This window comes from Chiloscyllium punctatum, chromosome 7, assembly GCF_047496795.1.
Source record: "Chiloscyllium punctatum isolate Juve2018m chromosome 7, sChiPun1.3, whole genome shotgun sequence".
NCBI lineage: Eukaryota > Metazoa > Chordata > Chondrichthyes > Orectolobiformes > Hemiscylliidae > Chiloscyllium > Chiloscyllium punctatum.
This window is the reverse complement of record NC_092745.1, coordinates 94,592,712-94,615,951: the sequence shown is the minus strand read 5'-3', so window position 1 is coordinate 94,615,951 and position 23,240 is coordinate 94,592,712. Positions and strand designations below refer to the sequence as shown.

At 39.2% G+C, this 23,240-nt stretch overlaps 1 protein-coding gene across 1 annotated transcript in view; it reads left to right on the top strand.

The window, feature by feature from the left end:
- The window catches only part of mast2 (microtubule associated serine/threonine kinase 2), a 418,453-nt gene that overhangs the window by 300,240 nt on the left and 94,973 nt on the right, over positions 1 to 23,240 (top strand). The window contains 3 exon segments of the mRNA XM_072574356.1: positions 777 to 852; positions 6,791 to 6,811; positions 15,451 to 15,529. Coding sequence (XP_072430457.1) covers positions 777 to 852; positions 6,791 to 6,811; positions 15,451 to 15,529 — 176 coding nt within the window.

Genomic DNA, 23,240 nt, shown 5'->3' with positions numbered 1-23,240 from the left:
TCAGAGCTTTGTCAGCTTCTTAGGGTTTCCATAATGAGCCAGGTAAATGGTAAGTGGCAGTAGTATTCTGATTGCCTTGGCTTACATCTTCACGATAGTCCATTGAGCTAACCCAGGCTTCCTGTTATTGTCGCCATTTTCTGCCCTGTGGCAGCTTCAGGTTTGTGCATAGTTACTGTCTGTCTGCTGAGTGGCACCTTTGAGAGAATCAACATTTGGATCTTACCCTAGCTCTCCTAGCAAATGTCAGCAACAGAATGGGATTTCACACCACACTGTCGAGACTGTAAGTGAGACTGGAATTTCTGAAGAGAAATTAGCTGCAGGACTGTGGTGAAAAGGTCAGGAACTAAGACTAGGAACTTGCATAGAGATAGCAGAGCCAACAGACTGAATGGCATTCTTCTATGCTATGACCATTCCATCATTCACTTTTCTCTCCATCGCATTGCTAGAATTTTATGTCAGCAGCTATTCAATTTTCAATTCCTGTCTATGCCCTTGCAAATCCAATTGGGAACAGTGGATAGTTGTTCAGTGGTAAGAGCCTTTAAGAATTTTCTCTTCCTAACCCAATGGATTTTAAATTCTTACTGCTAATTGAACTGACACCAACTAAATCCATCTCATCTGGGAATTGAACTTAGAATCTCTTGTCATCTGCTTTGACTAATTAGTGGATGACCTCACTTCAGAAACCATAAATAGTCATGTTTAAATGCATCACCTAAAACTGGCATTAATTTCACATTGTTGTGTTCTCAATTTGCCAACAGGTAGCAGCCCTCTTGACAGTCCAAGAAATTTTTCTCCAAATGCGGCAGCTCACTTTTCATTCATACCAGCTCGAAGGTAGGATTTATTCTTCTGGTGTTTTTTTAAAAAGAATAGCATGCAAGATGGTTTAGGTGTTGCATGGAACATGCTTAGGTTGCATGCAGAGTTAATGAGATGATGGTAGGATATTAGTTTACATTTTTGCCTGGCTTACTGCAGCTGTTCAACATTAGATGTGAGCAGCTGATGTGTTTACCATGTACCCATCTTTGCAAAATGATGCAAATAATATTCTGAACAGTCAAGAGCAGAAATTAATTTCAACTACCCCACTTTATTTGATGGCATTGATAATAAAATAATGAAGGCAGGAATTGTTGAAATACTCAGCAGGTTTGACAACGTCTTTGGAGAAAGAAACAGTTAATGTTTCACATTGATGACCTTTCATCCATGCTGATGCTGCCAGACCCACTTCAAATTGGAAATGGATTGGGGTTAGCCACAAATATTGCCAATTGTCTGAAAGGGATTCAGGCATGCTAACTTAAAGGCAGATTAGTTTGTCAGTGTGCAGCTTGCTGATATTTTAATGGCTGCTTGCATTTTCAAATCTTTTGCAAGGATCATTTTGGTTAACTCTTTTGATCCTGACAATTTGTTTGCAAACCTTCTGATCTTAGCACAGCATCTACGAGTGAAAATATTCATAATGGAAAACACTCAACTCAGTAAAATCTGCCAACTGAAGCAGCAGATCTTTCTGAAAAGCAACAGAAATAAGAAACAGATAGATAGCACAGCTAGCTGTCCCACTGGGCACACAGTCAGTTATATTGCACCTTCTGCTCGTACAAGCACTTTTCTTTCTTGAGATCAGCATCAATTTTCCCACTAAATTTGTTTTGAACATGTAAGTTTATTTAAATATGCAATCCCTCGAAATGTTTTTGCTCAATTTTGAGTGTCTCGCACTCTACTGGGGCCAACTTATGTGTAGTCTGCATGCAGGTCTTTTGGGGTATTGTAAAACTTATCGTGAATAGTGATCACACAAGCAGTTGCACTTTCCTAGGGCAGGAACAACTAGGGACTGGGATGGAATGGGTTAGCCCAGTGTGTCCCAAAGGTGAAAGGGAGCAGCGATGTCGATTGTGGAAGGTCACCTGCTTCTGGCAGCAAACTTTGTTCAGTGGGGAGCTGCTTCTGAAGGCACTTGCAGGTAGGACAGATGTTTGGACACATTTAGCATCTAGTTAAAAGGTAAAAATCAAGTTGCATGGTCCTACCAGACCATATGGCTGCTCTCTGAGTAGAGGGTCACCACATCCCAAGTGAGGGAAGAAGTTGAGAAGGTAACCTCAGCTGGTGTAGGAGTTGAATGCGCACAATCAGCGTTACTGTGCATAACAATCCAACCGCCTAGCCAGGTAAGCTTATTGACACCCCCACCCCTGACCCAGCATCAAATAGTGACAGAAGGAAAATTCATATTCATCAAAATTATTTGTGAAAAACAATATAGTTGTAGCAATGTAGCAAAATAATAATGGTTATTGGCTTGTGCCTAGCAGTTGAAGGAGATAGTGAGGACTGTAGATGCTGGAGAATCAGAGTTAATAAAGTGTGGCGCTGTGAAAAACACAGCAGGTCAGGCAGCATCAGAGAAGCACGAGATCTGACATTTCAGGCAGGGTGCAGCCATATCAGCCACAGCTTCTCAGATTCCATGCTTAGTCTGTGCTGAAGTAGCTGATTTCAGCTGCGGATACATTGCTGCCCTGAGCCAGTGTTCTATCTAAGCCACTCAGCTACACTACTTGAAACTCTCATGATGTTTCCGTATAACTTAACCTCTTAAATCATTGCACAACAAATGTAAAGGGTTTAACAAATTGCCCACATGCAATAAATATAGAGAGTATATTGCCCTTAGTACTCCTAGGCCAAGTAAGGAGTTGAACTAGGTTTCCTACTCCTGATCAGTATCCAATAAAGAAAGAAAGGCTTGGGTTTATAGAGCATCTTTTATAAACTTAGATTGTCTCAAAATGTCCTAGAGCCAATTAACTATTTTTGGAGGTGAGTTGCTTTTGGGTGCTGAAAGTACAGCAGTCAATTTGCATACAAGTCCCAGGTAGCTGTGTGAGGTGGACCAGATAATTGATTTCAGTAATGTTAATAGAAGGATAAATATTGCCAAGGATATAGATTGAGTTCCTGTATCTCCTCCTTTGAGATGCTGTCTTGGAAACTTTTAGGACCACGTGAGGAGGCAGGCAGAGCTTCAATTTAAAGTCTTACCCGAAAGACACTTTGTGGGAAGTCCACTTGTTGGGTGTTACTTGTGTACTTTACTGACCCTAGCTGTGAGTTCCTTCATGATTGAATAACCCATAGATGCTTGCTGTGCACATAATTGGGCTGAATTTTAAGAGCCAGAAGTGTGTAGGTTGGGAGTAGGACAGAGGTTAAAATCTGAACCTTGACCTCAGCCCACCCATTTCTGGATTTAATGGAAGTGGAGCATGGAGCAAACATCCAACCCTGACCCCCAGGGGGTGGGTTATTAATTTAAATAAATTAATGAGAACAAGAAAGGTCACTGAACCCAAAATATTAATTCTGCTTTCTCTGTGCAGCTGCTGCCTGGCCAAATGAGTTTTTCTAGCAATTTGTGACTCTTTCTGATTTCCAGCATTCGCATTTCTTTTTTTTTGTTTTATTTAATGAGGCTGATAGCCTCTGATTTAAGCTGCTTTGTAGGCTTCATAATGGGGTAGCTGTGTTTTCTAAGCCTTCAACCACCTGGCACAAGTCAGGAACCATTATTACTTGGGTTTCCCAAGCCTGGAGACAACTGACATCTAAAATGAGCTGAGGATAACATTCTGGAGAAGGCCTCTGCCCTTTCATAGCACAGTATACAAAGGAATCCACCTATGAACACGTACACATTCCACACACCTTTAGTCCTGTTTATCCTACTGCTCAGCAAGCGTTATTCCTCTCATTCTCCTTCAGTTCTACACTGAGCAGAATGTTGTCCACTTCAAGAAATAGTTGAGAGACGGGCCCATTTCTGGAATCCGACATTGCACTAGTAGTCAATATGCTGACCTGGCAAATCTTTGGTAGCCCTTTAAGTGACTGCCTCTAGGTTTGTTAGTTAAGGATAATGGGTGGCTTCCTGGTTTTGCAGTCCCAATCAGAATACCTGTGACCTTGAAAGAATGGCAAATCCACTAATGGGTGCTGCCATAGTAGCAGGGAACTGCAGTGGTGCCTCCACTTTGATGCATCTTCTGAATAAGTACTGAATGTAATTATATAAACTCCCAGGCCACAATGGGTGGTTGACAGCTATAACTAAGAGACCCTGATGTGCAGTGTGGAGATGCCTCAGGAAAGCCAAGCCAGCTCCAAGTACTGGCCATGCTTAGCTCTTGTGAGCTAATCCCCCTGCTGTTAAAATCCCAGCAGTGGCCACAATCAGCTCAAAAATGAGTATTTAGTTTTGCAGATTGACTCCCCATTGGTGATGACCCACTTCTGGAAAGATGGCCCAGAAGTCTGATCATGTTGGCCTGTTAACCTGACCCTAACATTTCAGACTTTGTTTCAGTACTCCCCTCAAGCTTCCTGTGCCAGGCATGGAAGATTCTGTCCCCTGTCCCTTTCACAGAAATTACAACAACTAGCTAACGAATTCATAGATGTTGTTTCTACCATCCAATTTCTCCATATTTTGTCTAAGTATATTTCTGCAAATGTCTATATACCAGTAGACATTCTCTGTTCTTCTGGCTGTAGCATCTTGGCATTTTACTCAATTTTGGCTTTAGTAGCAGAGGTTTCAGCTATTTTGATCCTGCTTTGTGGCATTTTCGCCCAGATCATCCTTTTGATTTAGGACGTCTGCCTCCATATTCTCAAGCTTTCTCAAAACTCACCTCTTCAACTCATTTCCCTACCACTCCTATTATCGCTTAGGACTTGTCAGGACATATGGAAAGCACTTTTGAGAATTCATTGCATGAAAGACCCTATATTATGCTGCAATTTGGTCTAAAACATTAACTATTAGAACCCAACAAAATCTCTATTGATATTTTTTAAAATACTTCTAAACTAATGTTTGCATCATACTGCTATCATAATCCCCATGTTTCACTTATGATAGTCAACAAGGTTCTCTGTTCCTCATGTTGGCAAGTAATAATGTCCTGTCTTTTATTTTACTAAATGATCAAAAAGATTAAAAGCACTCACCTTAATGATGGTAACAAGGCTGTATAATATTTTTCCACTTCTTTTCTAAAGCTTCTATTCCCATTTGGATACAAGTGAAAGCATTAAGTGACATGGGACATGGTTCAAATCCAGCCTATAGCTGGGTTGTAGAGCTACATTCAATAGCTGACCATTTCATTAGTTAGGGAATGGTAACAGGCATGATGCCAAATATGAAAGGAGAGAAAGCTAGAATGTTTGTATGTTGGGTGCAGTGTTGACCTGTAAACCATCAATTTTAACTAGTTACCTCTTAATACCATGAACAACTACATTTCTACTGTATGGCTTAAGGATATACTTGAAAGTGTTTCATCGTTTTACATAACACAAAGCACTGGCGAGTTAAGGACAGAAAATGAAATCAAGGAGGTCCCAGGCTGCTGTGGGAGGTGAGGGAAGAAATTATAAGGGCTCTGACCCAAATTTTCAATCCCTCTGACCACAGGGAAAATGCCAGCGGACTGGAGGACAGTCAATGTGGTTCCACTTTTCATGGAAGCATCATAGGAATAAACCAGAGAATTACCAAGCAGCGAGTCATAGGAAACTATTCAGAAAAAAATCAGATGGAGAGAATAGATTTCCACATGGAAAGGCAAAGTTTATTTAGGGATAGTAAGCCTGTGATGGTGCATTTTAGCTATGAAGGGAGGCTGGATAGGCTCAGGTTGTTTTCTTCAGAGCACAGAAAATTGAGGGGGAGCTGATTGAGGTGGATAAGATTACCAGATTATGGATAAGGTGGATAGGAAGCAGCTGTTCCCATTTTGTTGAAGGGTCAGTGATGAGTCTGCATAATTTTAAGGGGAGGGAGGGAATGTTTGGTGGGGGATTTGAAGAAAGTTGTTTTCACTCGGTGAACAATGAGAATCTGGAATGTATTGCCTGGGAGGCTAAGGCAGGAACACTTACAACCTTTAAAAAGTATTTGAATGACCACTTGAAATATCATTACGATTAGTTAATGGTAGTTATCTTTTCTCTAAGATGAGGGATTTCAAGACTAGGGGCACATTTTTAAGGTGAGAGGAGAGAGATTTTAAAAAGCTATGAAAGGCAAATTTTTTACACAAAGTGGTTTGCGTGTGGAATGAACTTCCTGAGAAACTGGTGAATGTAGGTACAATTACAAAATTTAAAAGATATTTGGATAGATACATGAATATGAAAGGTTTGGAGGGATATGAACCAGCAGTGGGCAGGTAGCACTAGTTTAGTTTGGGATTATGTTCAGCATAGACTGATTGATTGGACTGAAGGGTCTATTTCTGTGCTGTACGACTAAGTACTGGAAAGTAAAATTGTGTACATAGGTAGATAGGATTTATTTTGGTTGTAGACCTGATGGGCCAAGGGCTTCTTCTATACAGTCTGGCTCTATGGGTCTCTTAGTCCATGTACAATTGTTCATTTTTCCTGTAACCTACTGCAGCCATTCAGAAACACTCAAAATTGTGTGCTTCATTGAAAATAAAGGACTAAAATACTAATTTTAAGCTTAAGAAATAAGTGACTTGTGAACTTGCTTACACAAAACCAGTAGTCATATTTTGTTCCACATTACATACTGTATGTTAAAATTAAGTTCAGATGGTAAAACAGTCTAATTTGCATATGACACAAGTAAAGATTTGAGAAGTCAAGTAATTTAAATGTATGTTACTTTATATTGCATTATTTTGTTAGTCATTAATGTATTTATATTTCTTTGATGCAGCCATGGTCACAGAGCTGACAGGTAACACTCAAATAGGTGTTGCTGTCATATTCATTGCATGTTCTGGAGCTGTACTTTGGATGTTTGTGCATGGACATGCCATAAAGTGCTGGAGTAAATGTTTTGCTTTTAGTTGTTTCATGTGTACAGAATGATGCACATATTGAAATTTTCATATTATTTCATGGAGAAAAATGCTTATAGGCTGATGTAAATAAAGCTGCAACTGGCAGGAAATATCATTACTTGAAGAATTATTTATTGAAACCACTGGATCTGCAGCAACAAACCTTAATGAATGCCAAGCTTCTTTTCTGCTTCCTGTGCTAATCTGTGTCCATTTAATACAGCCTTAATACAGTCTGTTCAGCAATTTGATTTTTTTTGGTACAAAAGCATCAGCCTCATTCTACTAACTCTCTTGTGGCTTTCAGTTTTATTTAATAATATTCTGGCATTTGCTTTCCTCATAATGTTTTTGTAAAACGTTATCTTTTATGAGTTTTGTTTGTGAAGTGTTTTGTAACTTGCCCTTGGGTTTAAGTAATTTCTAATTAAAACAAAACATCGTTATAGCATTGTAGCATAAGATTTCCACCCAAATGGTAAAGTCACAAAACCTGTACTTTTCAGAATTGTTTATGATGCATTAACCGTTCATGCATCCCTCCTCTTTAGGAGTTTGAGGAATTTTACCTCAGATTTGTCAAAAAGCAATTCTACTTCCCTTATGACACAGGCAAAAATTATGGATCATTATTTTTGGTCTTGTGCTTTTTGTGATGTATTTAATGTATTCTGAACTTTTTTTAGAGTTCTATATGTTTAAAGGTCAATACTTAACCTCTATCAAGTTCTGCATTGATTCAGCTGTCACCCCACGAAGATTTCTGAGGAAAGGTCAATGGACTTGAACCGTTAACTTTGATTTCTCTTCACAAATGCTACCAGACCTGCTCAGCTTTTCCAGTAACTTCAATTTTTGTTACTGATTTGTTTGTTTCCAGTATATGTCAGCAACTGCTGTGAGGATCAGCTTTATTGCCATGGACTTTTCCTTGTAACTGACATTCACAAATACCAGTCATTAGACTGACATGTTTATCGTCACCAACATATGTTAAAGTCTGTTTCTATCATACAGAGTTCTCAAATTTCTACTAGAGTTTAGCAAACAGCATTCCGTGATGCCATCCATACATATTGGTTGGTGTATATGCATTCCTGCTTTTTGTTGGTCATTGTTCATTTCTGGTGTGACAGATTTCTGGTGTGATTTTGAGTGACAGAGGCCCTGTTCTGCTCAACATAGAGAACAAAGCATCAGAACCGAGGAGCAGTAATGAGCCATTTGGCCTTCTGAGCCTGCCTCCCCCATTCAGTCTGATTTTGGCCAATCATATACTTCAGTGCCTTTTTCCTATGCCATCCCTTTTTCTCTACACGTCATTGATGTTTAAAGATCATTGATGTTTAAATATACTCAATAACTGAGCCTCTCCAGCCCTGTTGGGTTGAGAATTTTATAAGATTTACTCTGAGTAAAAGAAAATATTCTCTTCATCTTGACACTAAGTGACTTCCCCTTTGTTTTGAATTTATGTCTCTGGTTCTAAACTCAGGGGGAACATCTTAACTGCATTGACCATGTCAATCCATTTAAGTTTTTTTTTGTGTTTCAGTGAGATTTTTTCAAAACTCTAGAGAATACAGGCCCTGTTTCCCCAGTGCCTCCTGACAGGACAATATAGCTATCCCAGCAACAAGTCTGATGATCCTTTGTGGCTCTTCCCTACATGGCAGTGAAAGCTTTCCTCAGCAATGGGACCAAATCTGTACACCATATTTCAGGTGTAGTCTAACCACGGTTTTTAACAATTGAAATAAGACTTTGCTACTTCATAACCTGAATCCTCTGAGAATAAAAGCTGCTATCCTAGTCACCTTCCTAATAGCTTGATGTGCCTGCATGTTAGCCTGCAGTTACTTGTTAATAATAGCACTCAGGTCCCATTTGTACATCTATGCTTTCTACTCTTTTAGTATTTAAGAAATACTCTTCCAGTCTATTCTTCCCACCAAAGTAGATACCCTCACATTTTTCCACATCATATTCCATGTGCTGTGTTCTTGCCCACTGACTAGCTTTGTGGCATTCCTTACACTTGGAAATAATATGTTTGGACCCACAAATGCATCATTGATATATATTGCGAATAGCTGAGACCCAGGAAGCATCATTTGTAACAGTAAAAATGGTCACTCAGAACACCATTGAATCCTTGTGAGTTCCTCTTACCTTGGCCTGAGAAGTGATGATGTTTCTTCAAAATAGGCCACTCTTTAAAACTGTCAATCATGAATTCCACTGTTGTGGTTTACACCCAGACTAAATCTAGGATTTTACTTAGTCAGACAAGCCTCTTTCCCAGAAGAAGGAAATAATAATCACAGAATGGTTGCAGCACAAAGTGAGGCCATTTGACACATTATGTCTATGCCAACATTTTTGGAAATGCAAGTTAGCTGCTCCAGCTCCCCTCCCATTTGCTGTAGTCATGTAGTTTCTTTTTATGTTTACGTGCTTATTCAATACCTTGTGAAGACCAGAATTGAAGCTGCATCCATCACAACCTCCAGCAGTATATTCCAGATCCTAACCTTTTGCTGTAGGAAGAGATTTTTCCTCCTGCCTTTGGTTCTTTAATGTTTGACTTTTTTTCAGCAATGGGAACAGTTTCTTTCTGTTTCCTCAGTCCAGACTCCCTCATGACTTTGACCATTATGGATGGATTGACCTACTGGTCAGTCACAGTTAATTGGATGGTGGAACATGCTAATCACAGTCTGATAAACACATCATCAAATAAAATTTGACATGTGCCTGATGGTTTATTTTTAATTCAAAATCTTTCAATGTGCTCTTTTGACTTGGAGACCTACATAGTTCATGAGCGAGATTTTCTAATTATCTTTTTTAATCGTGCTGAAATCATTGTCATCTAGTTATGCTGCCATGCTTATTCAATGGTCTGTTATTATATCACCTAACCTACCCTATAATCTATCGTTAGCATTAAATTTTCAGCCGTTTTAGCTTGGTTGAGCAAATTAAATCCAGTGATGATGGGTGGCTGTTGCTCCACTATTCTTTGATGTGATGCTGTTCTGGTCATGGTCTATTAAAGTATCTATTTGTCTTAGTGGCATTGCAGTGAAAATTCACCAGACGGACTCCTAGACTAAGGAGAATAAGATGAATATTCTTCAGAATTTAAAATAATTGAAGGTGACATAATTGAAATATATTAAATTGGCAAGGGTTTTGACCGTTAAGATGCTGAGGAGTTGTTTCCCCTGACTGGGGAATCTAGAACTAGGGTTTGATGCTTTAAGGAGTTGACTGTTTAAGACTGAGAAAAGGAGGAATTCCATTACTCAAATTCCTTTGCTCAATCATGCCTATCTGAGGGCTGTGAATGTTCCACTATTGAGAATATTCAAGGTCAGCAGTTGATAGATTTTTGCATACTAAAGTAATCCACTGGTATGATGCCAGACTGGAAAGGAGAGACTAAAGTAGAAGATCAACCATTAAGAATAGAAACCAGGAGTAGGCTATGCAACCCTTTGAGCATGGTCCACCATCCAGTATAATTCTGGTCCATCATCCAAACCAGTAAATACCCTGTTTTCGCATTCTCCTCATGTCAATTGATCCCTTTAGCCCTAAGGAGTCCTTCTTCAAAACTTTCAAAATTTTGGCTTCAATTGCTTTCTGTGGAAGAGAATTCCAGAGGCCCACTTCTCTCTAGGTGACGAAATTTTCCCTTTAGCCCTAAATGGCTAACCCCATTTACTGTGATCCTGGGTTCTGGACTCCGTAGTCATTGGAAAGATCCTTCCTGCTTTTATCCCATCTAGTCCTGTTACAATTTTGTGTTTCTTTGAGATCATCCCTCATTCATCTAAGCTCCAGTGAATGTAGTCATAGCCGATCCATTCTCTTTTCATACATCAGTCCTGATATCCAGGAATAAATCTGGCAAACCTTCAGAGTCTTCCTTCTATAGCTAGAACTTCCTTTCTCAACTAAGGAGACCAAAACTGCACACAGTACCCCAGGTGTGGTGTTCACCAATGCCCTGTGAAATTGCAGCAAGATGATTCTTATTATGAAGGCCAACAAACATTTCCCTTCTTAACTGCCTGCTGCACCTGCATGGTAAGTAAACACAATCTTGCTGAATAGCAGAGCAGGCTCTAGGAACTGAGTTATCAATTCCTGATCTTACTATTTTTATGTTCTTATAAACACCATCTCAGTATCACTGAGGGAATTACATTTGCGTGTAATGATAAGATGAAAAACATATTTACGTAGCAATATGTTACAATCTAGATTGCACTGCCTGAAAGAATAAGAAACAGATCTGTGGAGTGTGAATGAAGGAATAGTCGTGGCTACGTTGTTCTTGCAGGGGGCCAGAATGGATTCAACAAGCCAAATAACCGCCATCTGATGTAACCGTCCTATGATTCCAAAATTCTGTTTGCTACAATATTTTCTGACCAACAAATTATAGAGTCATAGAGATGTACAGCATGGAAACAGACCCTTCAATCCAACTTGTCTATGTCGATCAGGTATCCCAACCCAATCTAGTCCCACCTGCCAGCACAAGGCCCATATCCCTCTAAACCCTTCCTATCCATATACCCATCCAGATGCCTTTTAAACGTTGCAATTCTACCAGCCTCCACCACTTCCTCTGACAACTCATTCTATATATACACCACCCTCTGCATGAAAATGTTGCCCCTCTTTTATATTTTTTCCCTCTCACCCCAAACCTATGCCCTTGAGTTCTGGACTCTCTCATCCCAAGAAAAGTACTTTGCCTATTTATCCTATCCATGCCCCTCATGATTTTATAAGCCTCTATGAGGTCACCCCTCAGCCTCCGACCCTCCAGGGAAAGTTTAAGCATATTGTAACATACCTCTGGAGCAAGGGGACTGAACCCAGGCCTCGTCTGTCAGAAGTAGTGACACCACTACTGCACTACAAGAGGCCCAATTCTTTTAATTTTAACTTGTTACCGCTTACTTTGTTCTGATAGGCAATCGAAAGCATTTACAAGTAATAGTGATCAATTAGACCTGTAAAATCCAAAAACACTATGGGTGCTGTAAATCAAAAACAAAAACAGAAATTGCAGTTGCTGCCAGACCTGCTGAACTTTTCTGGCAATTTCTGAATTAAACTTGTAGTTTGATCCAAATGGCCTCTGTGAACTAATATCAACTCTCTCATTAAATCCCCGTTAACAAGTAGAGTTAAATGGTTTCCATTTTGCTTTATCCAGCCTATAGAAATCCCTTTAATTCTTTTAAAATTGTCTAATCAACTTATTCAGATGTGTTTGATGCACCTCTGGAGGAGGTAGGATTTGAACTGGGGACACTACCATTGTGCCACAAAAAACCCTCCAGAAATCCTTTGGACTGAAATTCTGTTCCAATCCCAGTAATGCCGTCATTTGTTGCTCTGCAAGTGGAGAATTGTGAGGAAAATTTCGCCCAACTATTTGTCTGAACCCTAGGACATGCCTAAGTGAACTTGTTGCAAAATATCTGTCTCCACTGTTTCGTTTGATGGACGCAGTTTGATGAATGATTAGGACCAAATCCTTTTTATTAGTTTCACTGGGCAGGTTTTGTATTATTGATGCCCTTCCCTTCGGTGGTAATGGTGGAAGCTGCTTTTAGTCGTACTTTGTAGTTATGCCATAAGGGTCATGTACAATGCCACTCCATTGGTGCAACATCAAATTAAATCTGTGTTTCAGAGACATTTATAGTGTTGAATTTCTCTTTGGATGCATACAATTATAATTTTAATATTTAATTTCTAATATTTTTTGCATTTACACTAATCATTTTAAAATCCCAACTTTACATAACTTAGTCGTCCCCTTCTCTTTCTATCATTCCTTATAGTTAAAAGTACCTGAGACTTCAGAATCAGGAGTAGCTTGTATATCTCTGCTGTTATTCAAAGGTCAGCTCTTTTGTAAATCATTGACTTTGAGCAGATGGTAACACAGTATTAAGGAACTTTAACCAGGCAGAACTAATGCACACCTCCTATGCTGTGATGCCATGCAAAACTAAGAATTTCATAATTCTCTCCATTCAGCATTTGGTATGCAGCCATCTGTAGGTGAGGATCAAATAAATTAAATCTGTGTAAAAATCCCCATGGAGATCAATAACTTAAAAAAGAAATTAGAACTTGCACTGAAGATTTCTAGCATTCAGCTTCTGCTGTAACAAACAAACTAAAAGCAACACTAACTAAACCTGCTGTATTGGACAACTTATCCTCTAAAAAGTAGAAAGGACAGCCCTCAATTAACACTTCAAATAATTGAATATCTCCTTCCACATTATATTTTACTTTGTTCCCTCAGTAAACACTCTTCTTCCAGAATGAATCCAAAGTAATTCTTACTCCTGGAGGCTTGCTTACTTTCTTTTCCTTTTTCCAACCAGATAATTTCTAATTTCCAAACTTGTTTTCAAAGTCAGGGTTACCTTCCAGATAACCCGTATCTCGCCAAAGCCTGGTGAATCTTCCAATCTTACATAGATCCTCATTAGCTGAGTCTCATCAATTCAAGCTTAGCTCCCACATACATGATTGTGTAGTAAACCATTGAGACTCGTTACCTCTATCTCTCCACCTCAGATTCTTAGACATTGAACTTGTGAGGCTCCATGAAGAATCTGCAATCCAACTTTGATGGCTTTTAATGGACCCTTCCCCCTCAATGCTCATCTCAATGGTGATCTGAATCAACTGGGCTTTTTACTCAAGTGAAATGCTATTCTATCTTTAAATTAAATAAACAATTTGAAGTATAACTATTTACAAAATTTAAATTCCTAACTCCTCCCTGGGTCTTTGAAGACTAACAGTCTATTCACAGTCAGCACAGTTGCTGTTGTCATTGTTTATAGATATGAATATCTTGCACCTTCTTCCCGTTGAACAATAAGGGCCTCCCTTTCAGAACCAAGCTTGTTGCCATCAGAATTCAGACCAGGACACGTGCCACCTTTGTTCCTACATTTACTCTAAAAGAATCAATCCCCAAACATAACAATCTTTATAAAACCTTGTGTTTATAATGATATCATGATCGTGCTAATGACCTCCCTGTAGAACTAACTTGCAGCTTTTTTCTATTCCATACAATTTTTAAAAAACTAACATCTTTATTCCCTTGTTTATTATTCATGATTAGTAATCCAGTTAACTGGAAATCATAATAATCAGGCAACTTTATAATTTAAACAATCTGAACATTGTTCAAGAGTGAATGTGATCACTTACTGAAAGGATTTATAATCCTGAGTCTGCTTCTCAAGTGGAATCTATTGATAATATCTGATAGAAAATCCAATTACTCTGAAGTTGTTTATATCTACTCTTCTGATACAGAGAAACCTCGGTTAACCGAATTTCAGATTATCCGGACAAGATTGCAAGGTCCCGATGTTTGGCTAACAATGTTATCTGGCATTTGATTATCCAGCATTTGATTAACCGAGTGAAATGCTGCCTGCCCGTGTCATTGAGGTTCCTCTGTATTTTGTCTTACGTCATCAATATATTGTTTAAAGCTATATATTTTTTTGATGACAGAAATATTCTGTCTAAAAGTTTGCAACTGTATTTTATAAGCTGAATTCATTATCTGAAGACCCACTGATATACCCTGCCTCTATAGTTCACACTTCATACTTTATAGCAGAATATCTGGCCTAGTGTCGTTGATGTTATAAAGAAGATTGAAGTTTAAGTTCAAAAGGTATAGAAAAGCATTAAAATGGTACTTTGCCGGTTCTGTAACAAAGATAATATATGAGATTAAGTCAACTACATGTCATCTAATTCCTGTGTTAACTTTCAGTAAGACTAGTACAAGATTTCACTTGTTTATGGGCAATCAATGTTGCAAAGTTTTTGAGAACACCCATAGTTAATTTTTTTCCCTTCCATAGAAAGTGAAATGTTTTAGGGTACATATACTCAAAAATGGAGCAAGTCCTACATATAATGTGAAGGATATTTGTATACCAACCTGATTCTTTAATATTGCTGACACTGTGTCCTTGCCAGAAAGCCACATGTCAAATGCACATTTTTTCTTTGTGCGTGGGAGGGTGGCTTGGAGTGCATGTTGGTCAGATCCTCTGTAGCCTTTTACTTTAAATGGCTGAGGCTACTTCTTGGTTTAAGAAAAAAGATGCTTTTAGTTTGTTTCCATTCCTGTCACTTTATTTATTATTTGTTGAACTTGGGTATTTAATGTGGCTGAAAGTTTTAAGTAAAACCCTTATGTTGTTACTATTGTTGGTATAGCAAATCTCTTTTTTTTCCTTCTTCAACTTGTTGATTTAAACCTGTTTTTTCTGCAAAACACTTGATTTGGGATTTCAATAGATGGAACAAGGCCTTGGAGGTGCATTGCATCTAAAATACTACACGTAGAATGCCTTTCACCTTTTCAAATGTTTTATGTAACTTAAACATAGTCTTTGTCTATTTATTTCTCACTATTCTGTATTTTCTGTCTCCAAATCTCCAGAACTGATGGACGCCGATGGTCCTTGGCCTCCCTACCTTCTTCTGGATATGGAACCAATACACCCAGCTCCACTGTATCTGTATGTATTGATTATTTTGCAATAGATTATTATTGGTATGAACTAACGATAGACCAAAAGCCATATCTTGGAATTGTGCTGATAATGTGGTCATGTAATCTAGTACATTAACTCATAAAATATATAGAGCAATGCAGTATAGTAGGAAGTCATCTGGCCCTCCTGCATGTGGAGGATTGTTGAAAGAGTTTTCCGATTAGCTGTTCTTTTTCCTGTCATTCCCTCCTTCAAGTTTCAATCCAACTCCCTTTTGGTAAGTTATTACTGCAGCTGCTTTCACCCTCCTTTCAGACAATACATTCCAGATCATCATAACTCTCTGTGGCAATTATTTTTTCCTCTTGTGCCAGATACCTTATATCTGTTTCCTTATATCAACCACCGAAAATGATTTGTTTTTATTTACCCTATCAAAACCCTTCATGATTTTGAACATCGCCATCAAATGCCCACTTAACTTTCTCCAGTTTCTCTAGTCTCTCTATACAATTAAAGTCTTTAATTGCTGCTGCTACTACTTTCACAATTTTTCTCTAGCACATTCTCTCAGGTCTTGCAAATTATTTGAAGTGTGGTTCCCAGGATTGACCACAATTATCTAACAGGGGCATAACGTCATATTTTATAAAAGTTTTCCATAATGTCATTGTTTGTTTTACTGTGCACCATCCATGCAGCCACTGGCCCTGTAAGTCTAATGGATTTCAATTTTGCTGGCATCTATTGTGTTATTTTACAAAATACCTTTGAAAGTTCATATACATAATATTAATTGCACTACCCTATTACTTCTGTCTGTTACTTTAGCAAAGAACTCAATCAAATTAGTCAAATATGATTTTTCTGTAGCAAATCCATGCTGGCTTTCATTTATTAATCCATATTGTTTCCAAGTTCCAACTTGACCTTCATTGATACCTTCTTACAATGCCATCAGGCTGACTGAACCGCTGGGCGTCCCTGTCTTCCGCTTGTGAGCAGAAATGTCACATTTGCAATCTTCCAGTCCTTTGGAGCCACTGCCATATCGAAACAGCTGTAGATTATTGTGGCAAAAGTGAGGACTGCAGAGGCTGGAAATCAGAGTCTGGATTAGAGTGGTGCTGGAATGATGAAAGGCTTTTGCCCGAAACATCGATTTTCCTGCTCCTCAGATGCTGCCTGACCTGCTGTGCTTTTCCAGCACCACTCTAACCTAGACTGTAGATTATTGTGGCCAGTGCCTCCCCAATTTACACCTTTTACTCCTTTAGTAATCTGGAGTGCATTCCAGCTCAACTGAGTACCTTTACTACTTCAAGTAATTATCAACCTTTGAAGTGTCTCTTTTTCTAATCCTATTGAATATCTCTGCTCCTTCACAGCATTCCCTTAATTCTTGAAAGCAGGTACACATATTTAGCACCTTAGTCATGTCCTCCAGCAAGACCTTCTTTTAAATTTCATCTAACTACCCTTTGCTGTTTGTTAGTGAAATACATTGAGTTTTCTTTTATATTCATTGCTGGTCTCTTCTTATCCTCTCTTTGACCCTCTCATTCCATTATTAGGTCTCTACACTTTCAATATTCAGTTTGGCTCTGCACTGCGCTATGAATGTTACATGAGTCATGTTTTATGTTTAATTTTAAGCTCTAGAGTTTAAGTCATCGAGGCAGTTCTGGCTTTGGACGTCTTTCATTCTCCCTTTGAGAATGTGTCTTGTCTGCAACTGCATTGAATGTCTTCCAGGACTAATTTACTGTCTTACGTGTAAATCATTGATTCTAGTCCATTTGAACCAGATTTTATTTTCCTTGTCCTTTTCCATAAGCAATCTAAAACTAACGATATTGTGATCATGATTTCACAAATATTCCCTCGGGGAAAAAAATGCTTCATTGCCCCACTTCATTATCCAGAATTAGGTCCAAATGCTGCATCTTTCCTTGTTGAGCTGGAAAAGTATTGATCAAAAGAGTTGTTATGTACAGTGTTCAGTGGTAACTTCCCTGCTTTGCTCTCTATAAGTTTATTCCTGGTCTATAAATCACGCATACCATAATAACTACTCAAATGTTCTTCCACCTTTCTGTGAATTGCCTGCAAATTTGCTCTTTTGTCTTCTCATTAATTGCACCCAGTGACTTATTTGCTCCTTGATTACTATTTAATTCCAATCAAGTTGATACTGTCTTTTCAACCCTTGAGCGCATCAACCCTTTCTAACACTAACGTTGTTTTCCTTAAATATTGCCATCCCTCCTTTTATCTTCAATAACTTTCCTGAATATATTATAAACAGAAAGACTAAATGTTCATTCTTCCAATTGCTTGAGCCATATCTGCATTACTGTGATTATTGTCATCACATATGTGGCTTGTTCTTGGAATTTGCCAATCTTATTTAATACAATTTAAGCAGCAATGCACACATACTCTAACTTCATTTTAATTTGTCATAGATTCCCTATTATATTCCTCCTATATCTGAGCAACTCTTTACTCTAAATCTGTTTGTCTCTCTTTATACGTTTTGCATTTCTTCTCCACAAAAAATTGTGTCTTCTCACTTTAAAAATGTCAGAGCATGTAGAAAATATATATACTCATATTTTCATTCATTTGCCAGTGTCATAGAGTCATAGAGATGTACAGCACGGAAACAGACCCTTTGGTCCAACTTATCCATGCCGACCAGATATTCCAACCCAATCTAGTCCCACCTGCCCATATCCCCCCAAACCCTTCCTATTCATATACCCATCCAGATGCCTTTTAAATGTTGCAATTGTACCAGCCTCCATCACTTCCTCTGGCAGCTCATTCCATACACGTACCACCCTCTGCATGAAAACGTTGCTCCTTAAGTTTCTTTTATATCCTTCCCCTCTCACCCTAAACCTATGCCCTCTAATTCTGCACTCCCCCACCCCAGGGAAAAGATTTTGTCTATTTATCCTATCCATGCCCCGCATGATTTTTTATTAATCTCTAGAAGGTCACCCCTCAGCCTCCGATGTTCCAGGGAAAACAGCCCCAGCCTGTTCAGCCTCTTCCTATAGTTCAAATCCTCCAACCCTGGCAAAATCTTTGTAAATCTTTTCTGAACCCTTTCAAGTTTCACAACATCTTTCCAATAGGAAGGAGACTAGAATTGCACGCAGTATTGTGTCATTGTGCTTGTATATTGAATGATTAAGTAAACGCTGGCAGTGGATATTGCAAATTAACCAACAATAAGAGATGTTGCCATAATTAGTGAGAGTACTTTCCTTTTGTTGTAACTATGTCCCTGATATTTTTGGGAGATCTATGATCAATGAATATCAGCAGTTGCTGGTGTCAATTTTTGGAAATTCTTCTTCAAGTCTAGGCTGATGATTCGTTTTCCATTTGTGTGACAAATTTCAATCATATAATAATTGTTAATACCAGGAAACCATCATTTTTTGCAGTTATTCTTAATGCTGCTTCCTATTTCTGAAGACTTGAAAAATGAAAGCCCTTATCATAGATCCTTAAACTACCTTAAATACTATAATAATCCTTACATTAAAAAAAATTAAATGTTGAAAATAATTGTGTAGATCATGTTGGCGGAGATTTATCTTGGATTAAAAGCATTTGAGTATGTATCAGTATTCCTCTGACAAAATTCCATATTTTTTCGTTAAAATGGTTAGAAATGCAAAATAAAGTATAGAATATTAGAAATACATGCCACCAGCATATAAAAAGACAGATGCTGACAATTTTGAAATGCTCATAAGGCTGAAGGCTAAGAGTTATGTTGGCATTTTACTAAGGATGGGAAATATGAAAAGGGGAGTAAAGATGGCAAGATGACCAACTAACAAGCCTTGCCCTTGTTCAGCCTTGGATCCAGAGTTAATGTTGAGGGGCTTCAGGGCAACTTCCTTCTGTCTGTATACCACTGTGTTGTCACCTACGCTGAATCTGCCCTGTTAGTGGTAAAGGACATATCCTGGGATTGTGATGGTGGTGTCTGAGACATTGTCTGTAAGGTATGATTCTGTGATTATGACTAAATCAGGCTGTTACTTATCTGTGAGACAGCTCACCCAGTTTTGGTCCTAGCCCCAGATGTTAGTAAAGAGAACTTTGCAGGGTTGACAGGGTAGTTTTTGCCATGTGGTTTCAGGTGCCTAGTTTGATGTAAGGTGGTCCACTCGGTTTCATTTCTTGGTTGAGACTTTGCAGCAATTGATGCAAATGAGTGCCTTACTTGGCCATTTTAGAGGATAGTTGAGAGTCAACCACACTACTATGGTTCTGGAGTCACATGTAGATCAGACCAGGTGAGGATGGCAGATTTCCTTCCCTGAAGGATATTATTGAACCAGACAAGTTTTTCCTGACAATCGACAATGATTTTCTGGTTACCACTAGATTTTTAATTCCAGATTTTTAAAATTAAATTCACATTCCACCATCTGCTATGGTGGATTTGAACTTAGGTCCCCACTATATTAGCTGAGTTTCTGGATTAATAGTCTAGCAATAATGCCACAGAACCAATACTTCCCTATGTTATTGTTCATGCACAATAAAAAGAACGAGAAACAAATACAAAGAACAAGGAACACTACAGCCCTTTGGCCCTCCAAGCCTGCGCCAATCCATATTTTCTATCTAAATCTGCCATCTGTTTTCTAAGTATCTGTATCCCTCTGTCTAGATCCATCTTAAATGACACTATCGTGCCTGCCTCTACCACCTCCGCTGGCAACGCATTCCAGGCACCCATCACACTCTGCGTAAAGAACTTTCCATGTATATCTCCCCTAAACTTTTCCCCTCTCACTTTGAACTCCTGACCCCTAGTAATTGAGTCCTTCACTCTGGGAAAAGGTTTCTTGCTATCCACTCTGTCTATACCTCATGATGTTGTAGACCTCCATCAGGTCCCCCCTCAACTGCCTTCTTTCCAATGAAAATAATCCTAATCCTCTCCTCATAGCTAGCACCCTCCATACCAGGCAACATCCTGGTGAACCTCCTGTGCACACACTCCAAAGCATCCACATCCTTTTAGTAACGTGGCAACCAGATCCGTACACAGTATTCCAAATGTAACTGAACCAAAGTCTTATACAATGACCTGCCAACTCTTGTACTCAGTACCGAGTCTGATGAAGAAAAGCATGCTGTATGCCTTCTTGACCACTCTACTGACCTGCGTTGCCACCTTCAGGGAACAATGGACATGAAAACCCAGATCTCTCTCTGTACATCAGTTTTCCCTAGGACCTTTCCATTTACTGTATCGTTCGCTCTGGAATTGCATCTTCCAAAATCTTCCATGTCCCACTCCTCGGTAAATCTTCCTCACGTTTGTCCAGATTGAATTCCATCTGCGATTTCTCTACTCAACTCTCCAATCTATCTATATTCTGCTGTATTCTCTGACAGTCCCCTTTACTATCTGCTACTTCACCAATTTTAGTGTCATCTGCAAACTTGCTAATGAAACAACCTACACCTCCTCCAAATCATTTATGTATATCACAAACAACACTGGTCCCAGCATGGATCCCTGTGGGATACCACTGGTTACAGGTCTCCATTTTGAGAAGCTCTCTTCCACTACCACTCTCTGTCTTCTGTGGCCCAATCAGTTCTCTGTCCATCTAACTAGAACACCCTGGACCCCATGCGACTTCACCTTCTTCATCAGCCTACCATGGGGAACCTTATCAAATGCCTTACTAAAGACCATGTGTGTGATATCTACGTCCCTTCTCTCATCAATCAACTTTGTCATCTCTTCAAAGAATTCTATTAGGTTTGTAAGACGTGACCTTGCCTGCACAAAATCATGCTGCCTATCACTGATAAGCCCATTTTTTTCTAAATGGATACATGTCCTAACCCTTAGTATCTTGTCTAGTAGCTTTCCTACGAGTGACGTTAGACTCACTGTCTGTAATTACCTGGATTATCCCTGCTGCCCTTTGTAAACAAGGGGACAGCATTAGCAATTCTCCAGTCCTCTGGGACCTCCCCCATTTTCAAGGATGCTGGAAAGCTATCTGTTAAAGCCCCAGCTATTTCCTCTCGCTTCCCTCAGTAACCTGGGAGAGATCCCATCCGGTCCTGGGACTTATCCACCTTAATGCCTTCTAGAATACATAACACTTTCTCCCTCCTTATGCCAACTTGACCTAGAGTAATCAAAACTAATCTCAACATCCGCCATGTCCCACTCCTTGGTAAATAACGATGCGAAGTACTCATTAAGAATCTCCCCCATTTTCTCTGATTCCACACATAACTTCCCTCCTTTGTCCTTGAGTCGGCCAACCCTTTCTCTAGTTACCCTCTTGCACCTTATATATGAGTAAAAGACTTTGGGATTTTCCGTAACCCTGTTTGCTAAAGGTATCTCATGACCTTTTTAGCCCTCTTAATTCCTCATTTCAGATTGGTCCTACATTCCCGATATTCTTCCAAAGCTTCGTCTGACTTCACACCTTATGTACGAAGCATTTAGTTGCCAATCATGCCTACTCTTCCCCTTAATCACGCTGACTTCATTATCTAGTTCCTTACAGGCTTTAATTATTACCTCCTTCCTGTCCACTAACCACCTCATTTGGTTTCCATCCCCCTGCCACATTAATTTAAACCCTCCCCAACAGCGTTAGCAAAAGCACCCCCAAGGATACTGGTTCCAGTCTGGCCCAGGTGTAGACCATCCAGTTTGTAATAGTCCCACCTCCCGAGAACCGGTCCCAAAGTCCCAAAAATCTGAACCCCTCCCTCCTGCATCATCTCTCAAGCCATGCATTCATTCTGAATATTCTATTGAAGAGGGCACTCAGTAAATCACTTCCCATCATTTGCACTATTTAAAATCTAGCATTTCATAGAATCTGCAGTATGAAAACAGGCCATTCAACCCAACAAGTCCACACTGATTTTCTGGATAGCATCCCACCCAGACTCCACCTCCCCCATACCATCCTTCTAACCTTGCATTCCCCATGGCTAATCTACCTCACCTACACATTCTAGGTGTTATGGACAATTTAGTATAGCCGATCTCCTTAACCTGCGCATCTTTGGAATGCAGAAGGCATCAGAAGAGATGGTAATATTAGTGGATAGAGAGTAGGCATGGTGTAAGTCGGATTGTGTCAGTCACTTGAGGAAGAGATTTGTTTTGTGGACAGGGATAGGCTGGGACAGTTGGGATAAATTTAACCAACGTGCCTGAGACCAGCAAGAGCAGGTAGGTTTTGCACCCTGCTCAATTTTGCTGTAACTGAAACTAATGGAGAGTAATATTGGACGGGGTGTAAAACCTCTGCATTTTCCTTTGGACTTCTAGCCTGCTGAGTGTGCTTAAAATCACCCAACTCTTTCTGCTGGGACAGAGATTCCTTTGTATTTTGAGGACCAAATAAGGAAAGGACTGATGGGTAGATTGGGGATGAACTTGGACAACACGGAGTTGTCAAATGATAATATTGTGAAATTTAGAGAGGGAAGCTTTCCCAGACATGATATCAATAACATTTTGGGAAAGTATTACTTTGAATTGATCTATAGTAAAGACATGAGCCAGAGATTGTGACCTGAATTCACTTTGGGATCGCTTACATCTGGATCCCACACCATATTTGGAAATAGACAGGATTTTTGATGAGCTAGCTGTTATACTTCCTTTTGTATTATCCTTATGTAAGCTTAGCACAGTTGTTTC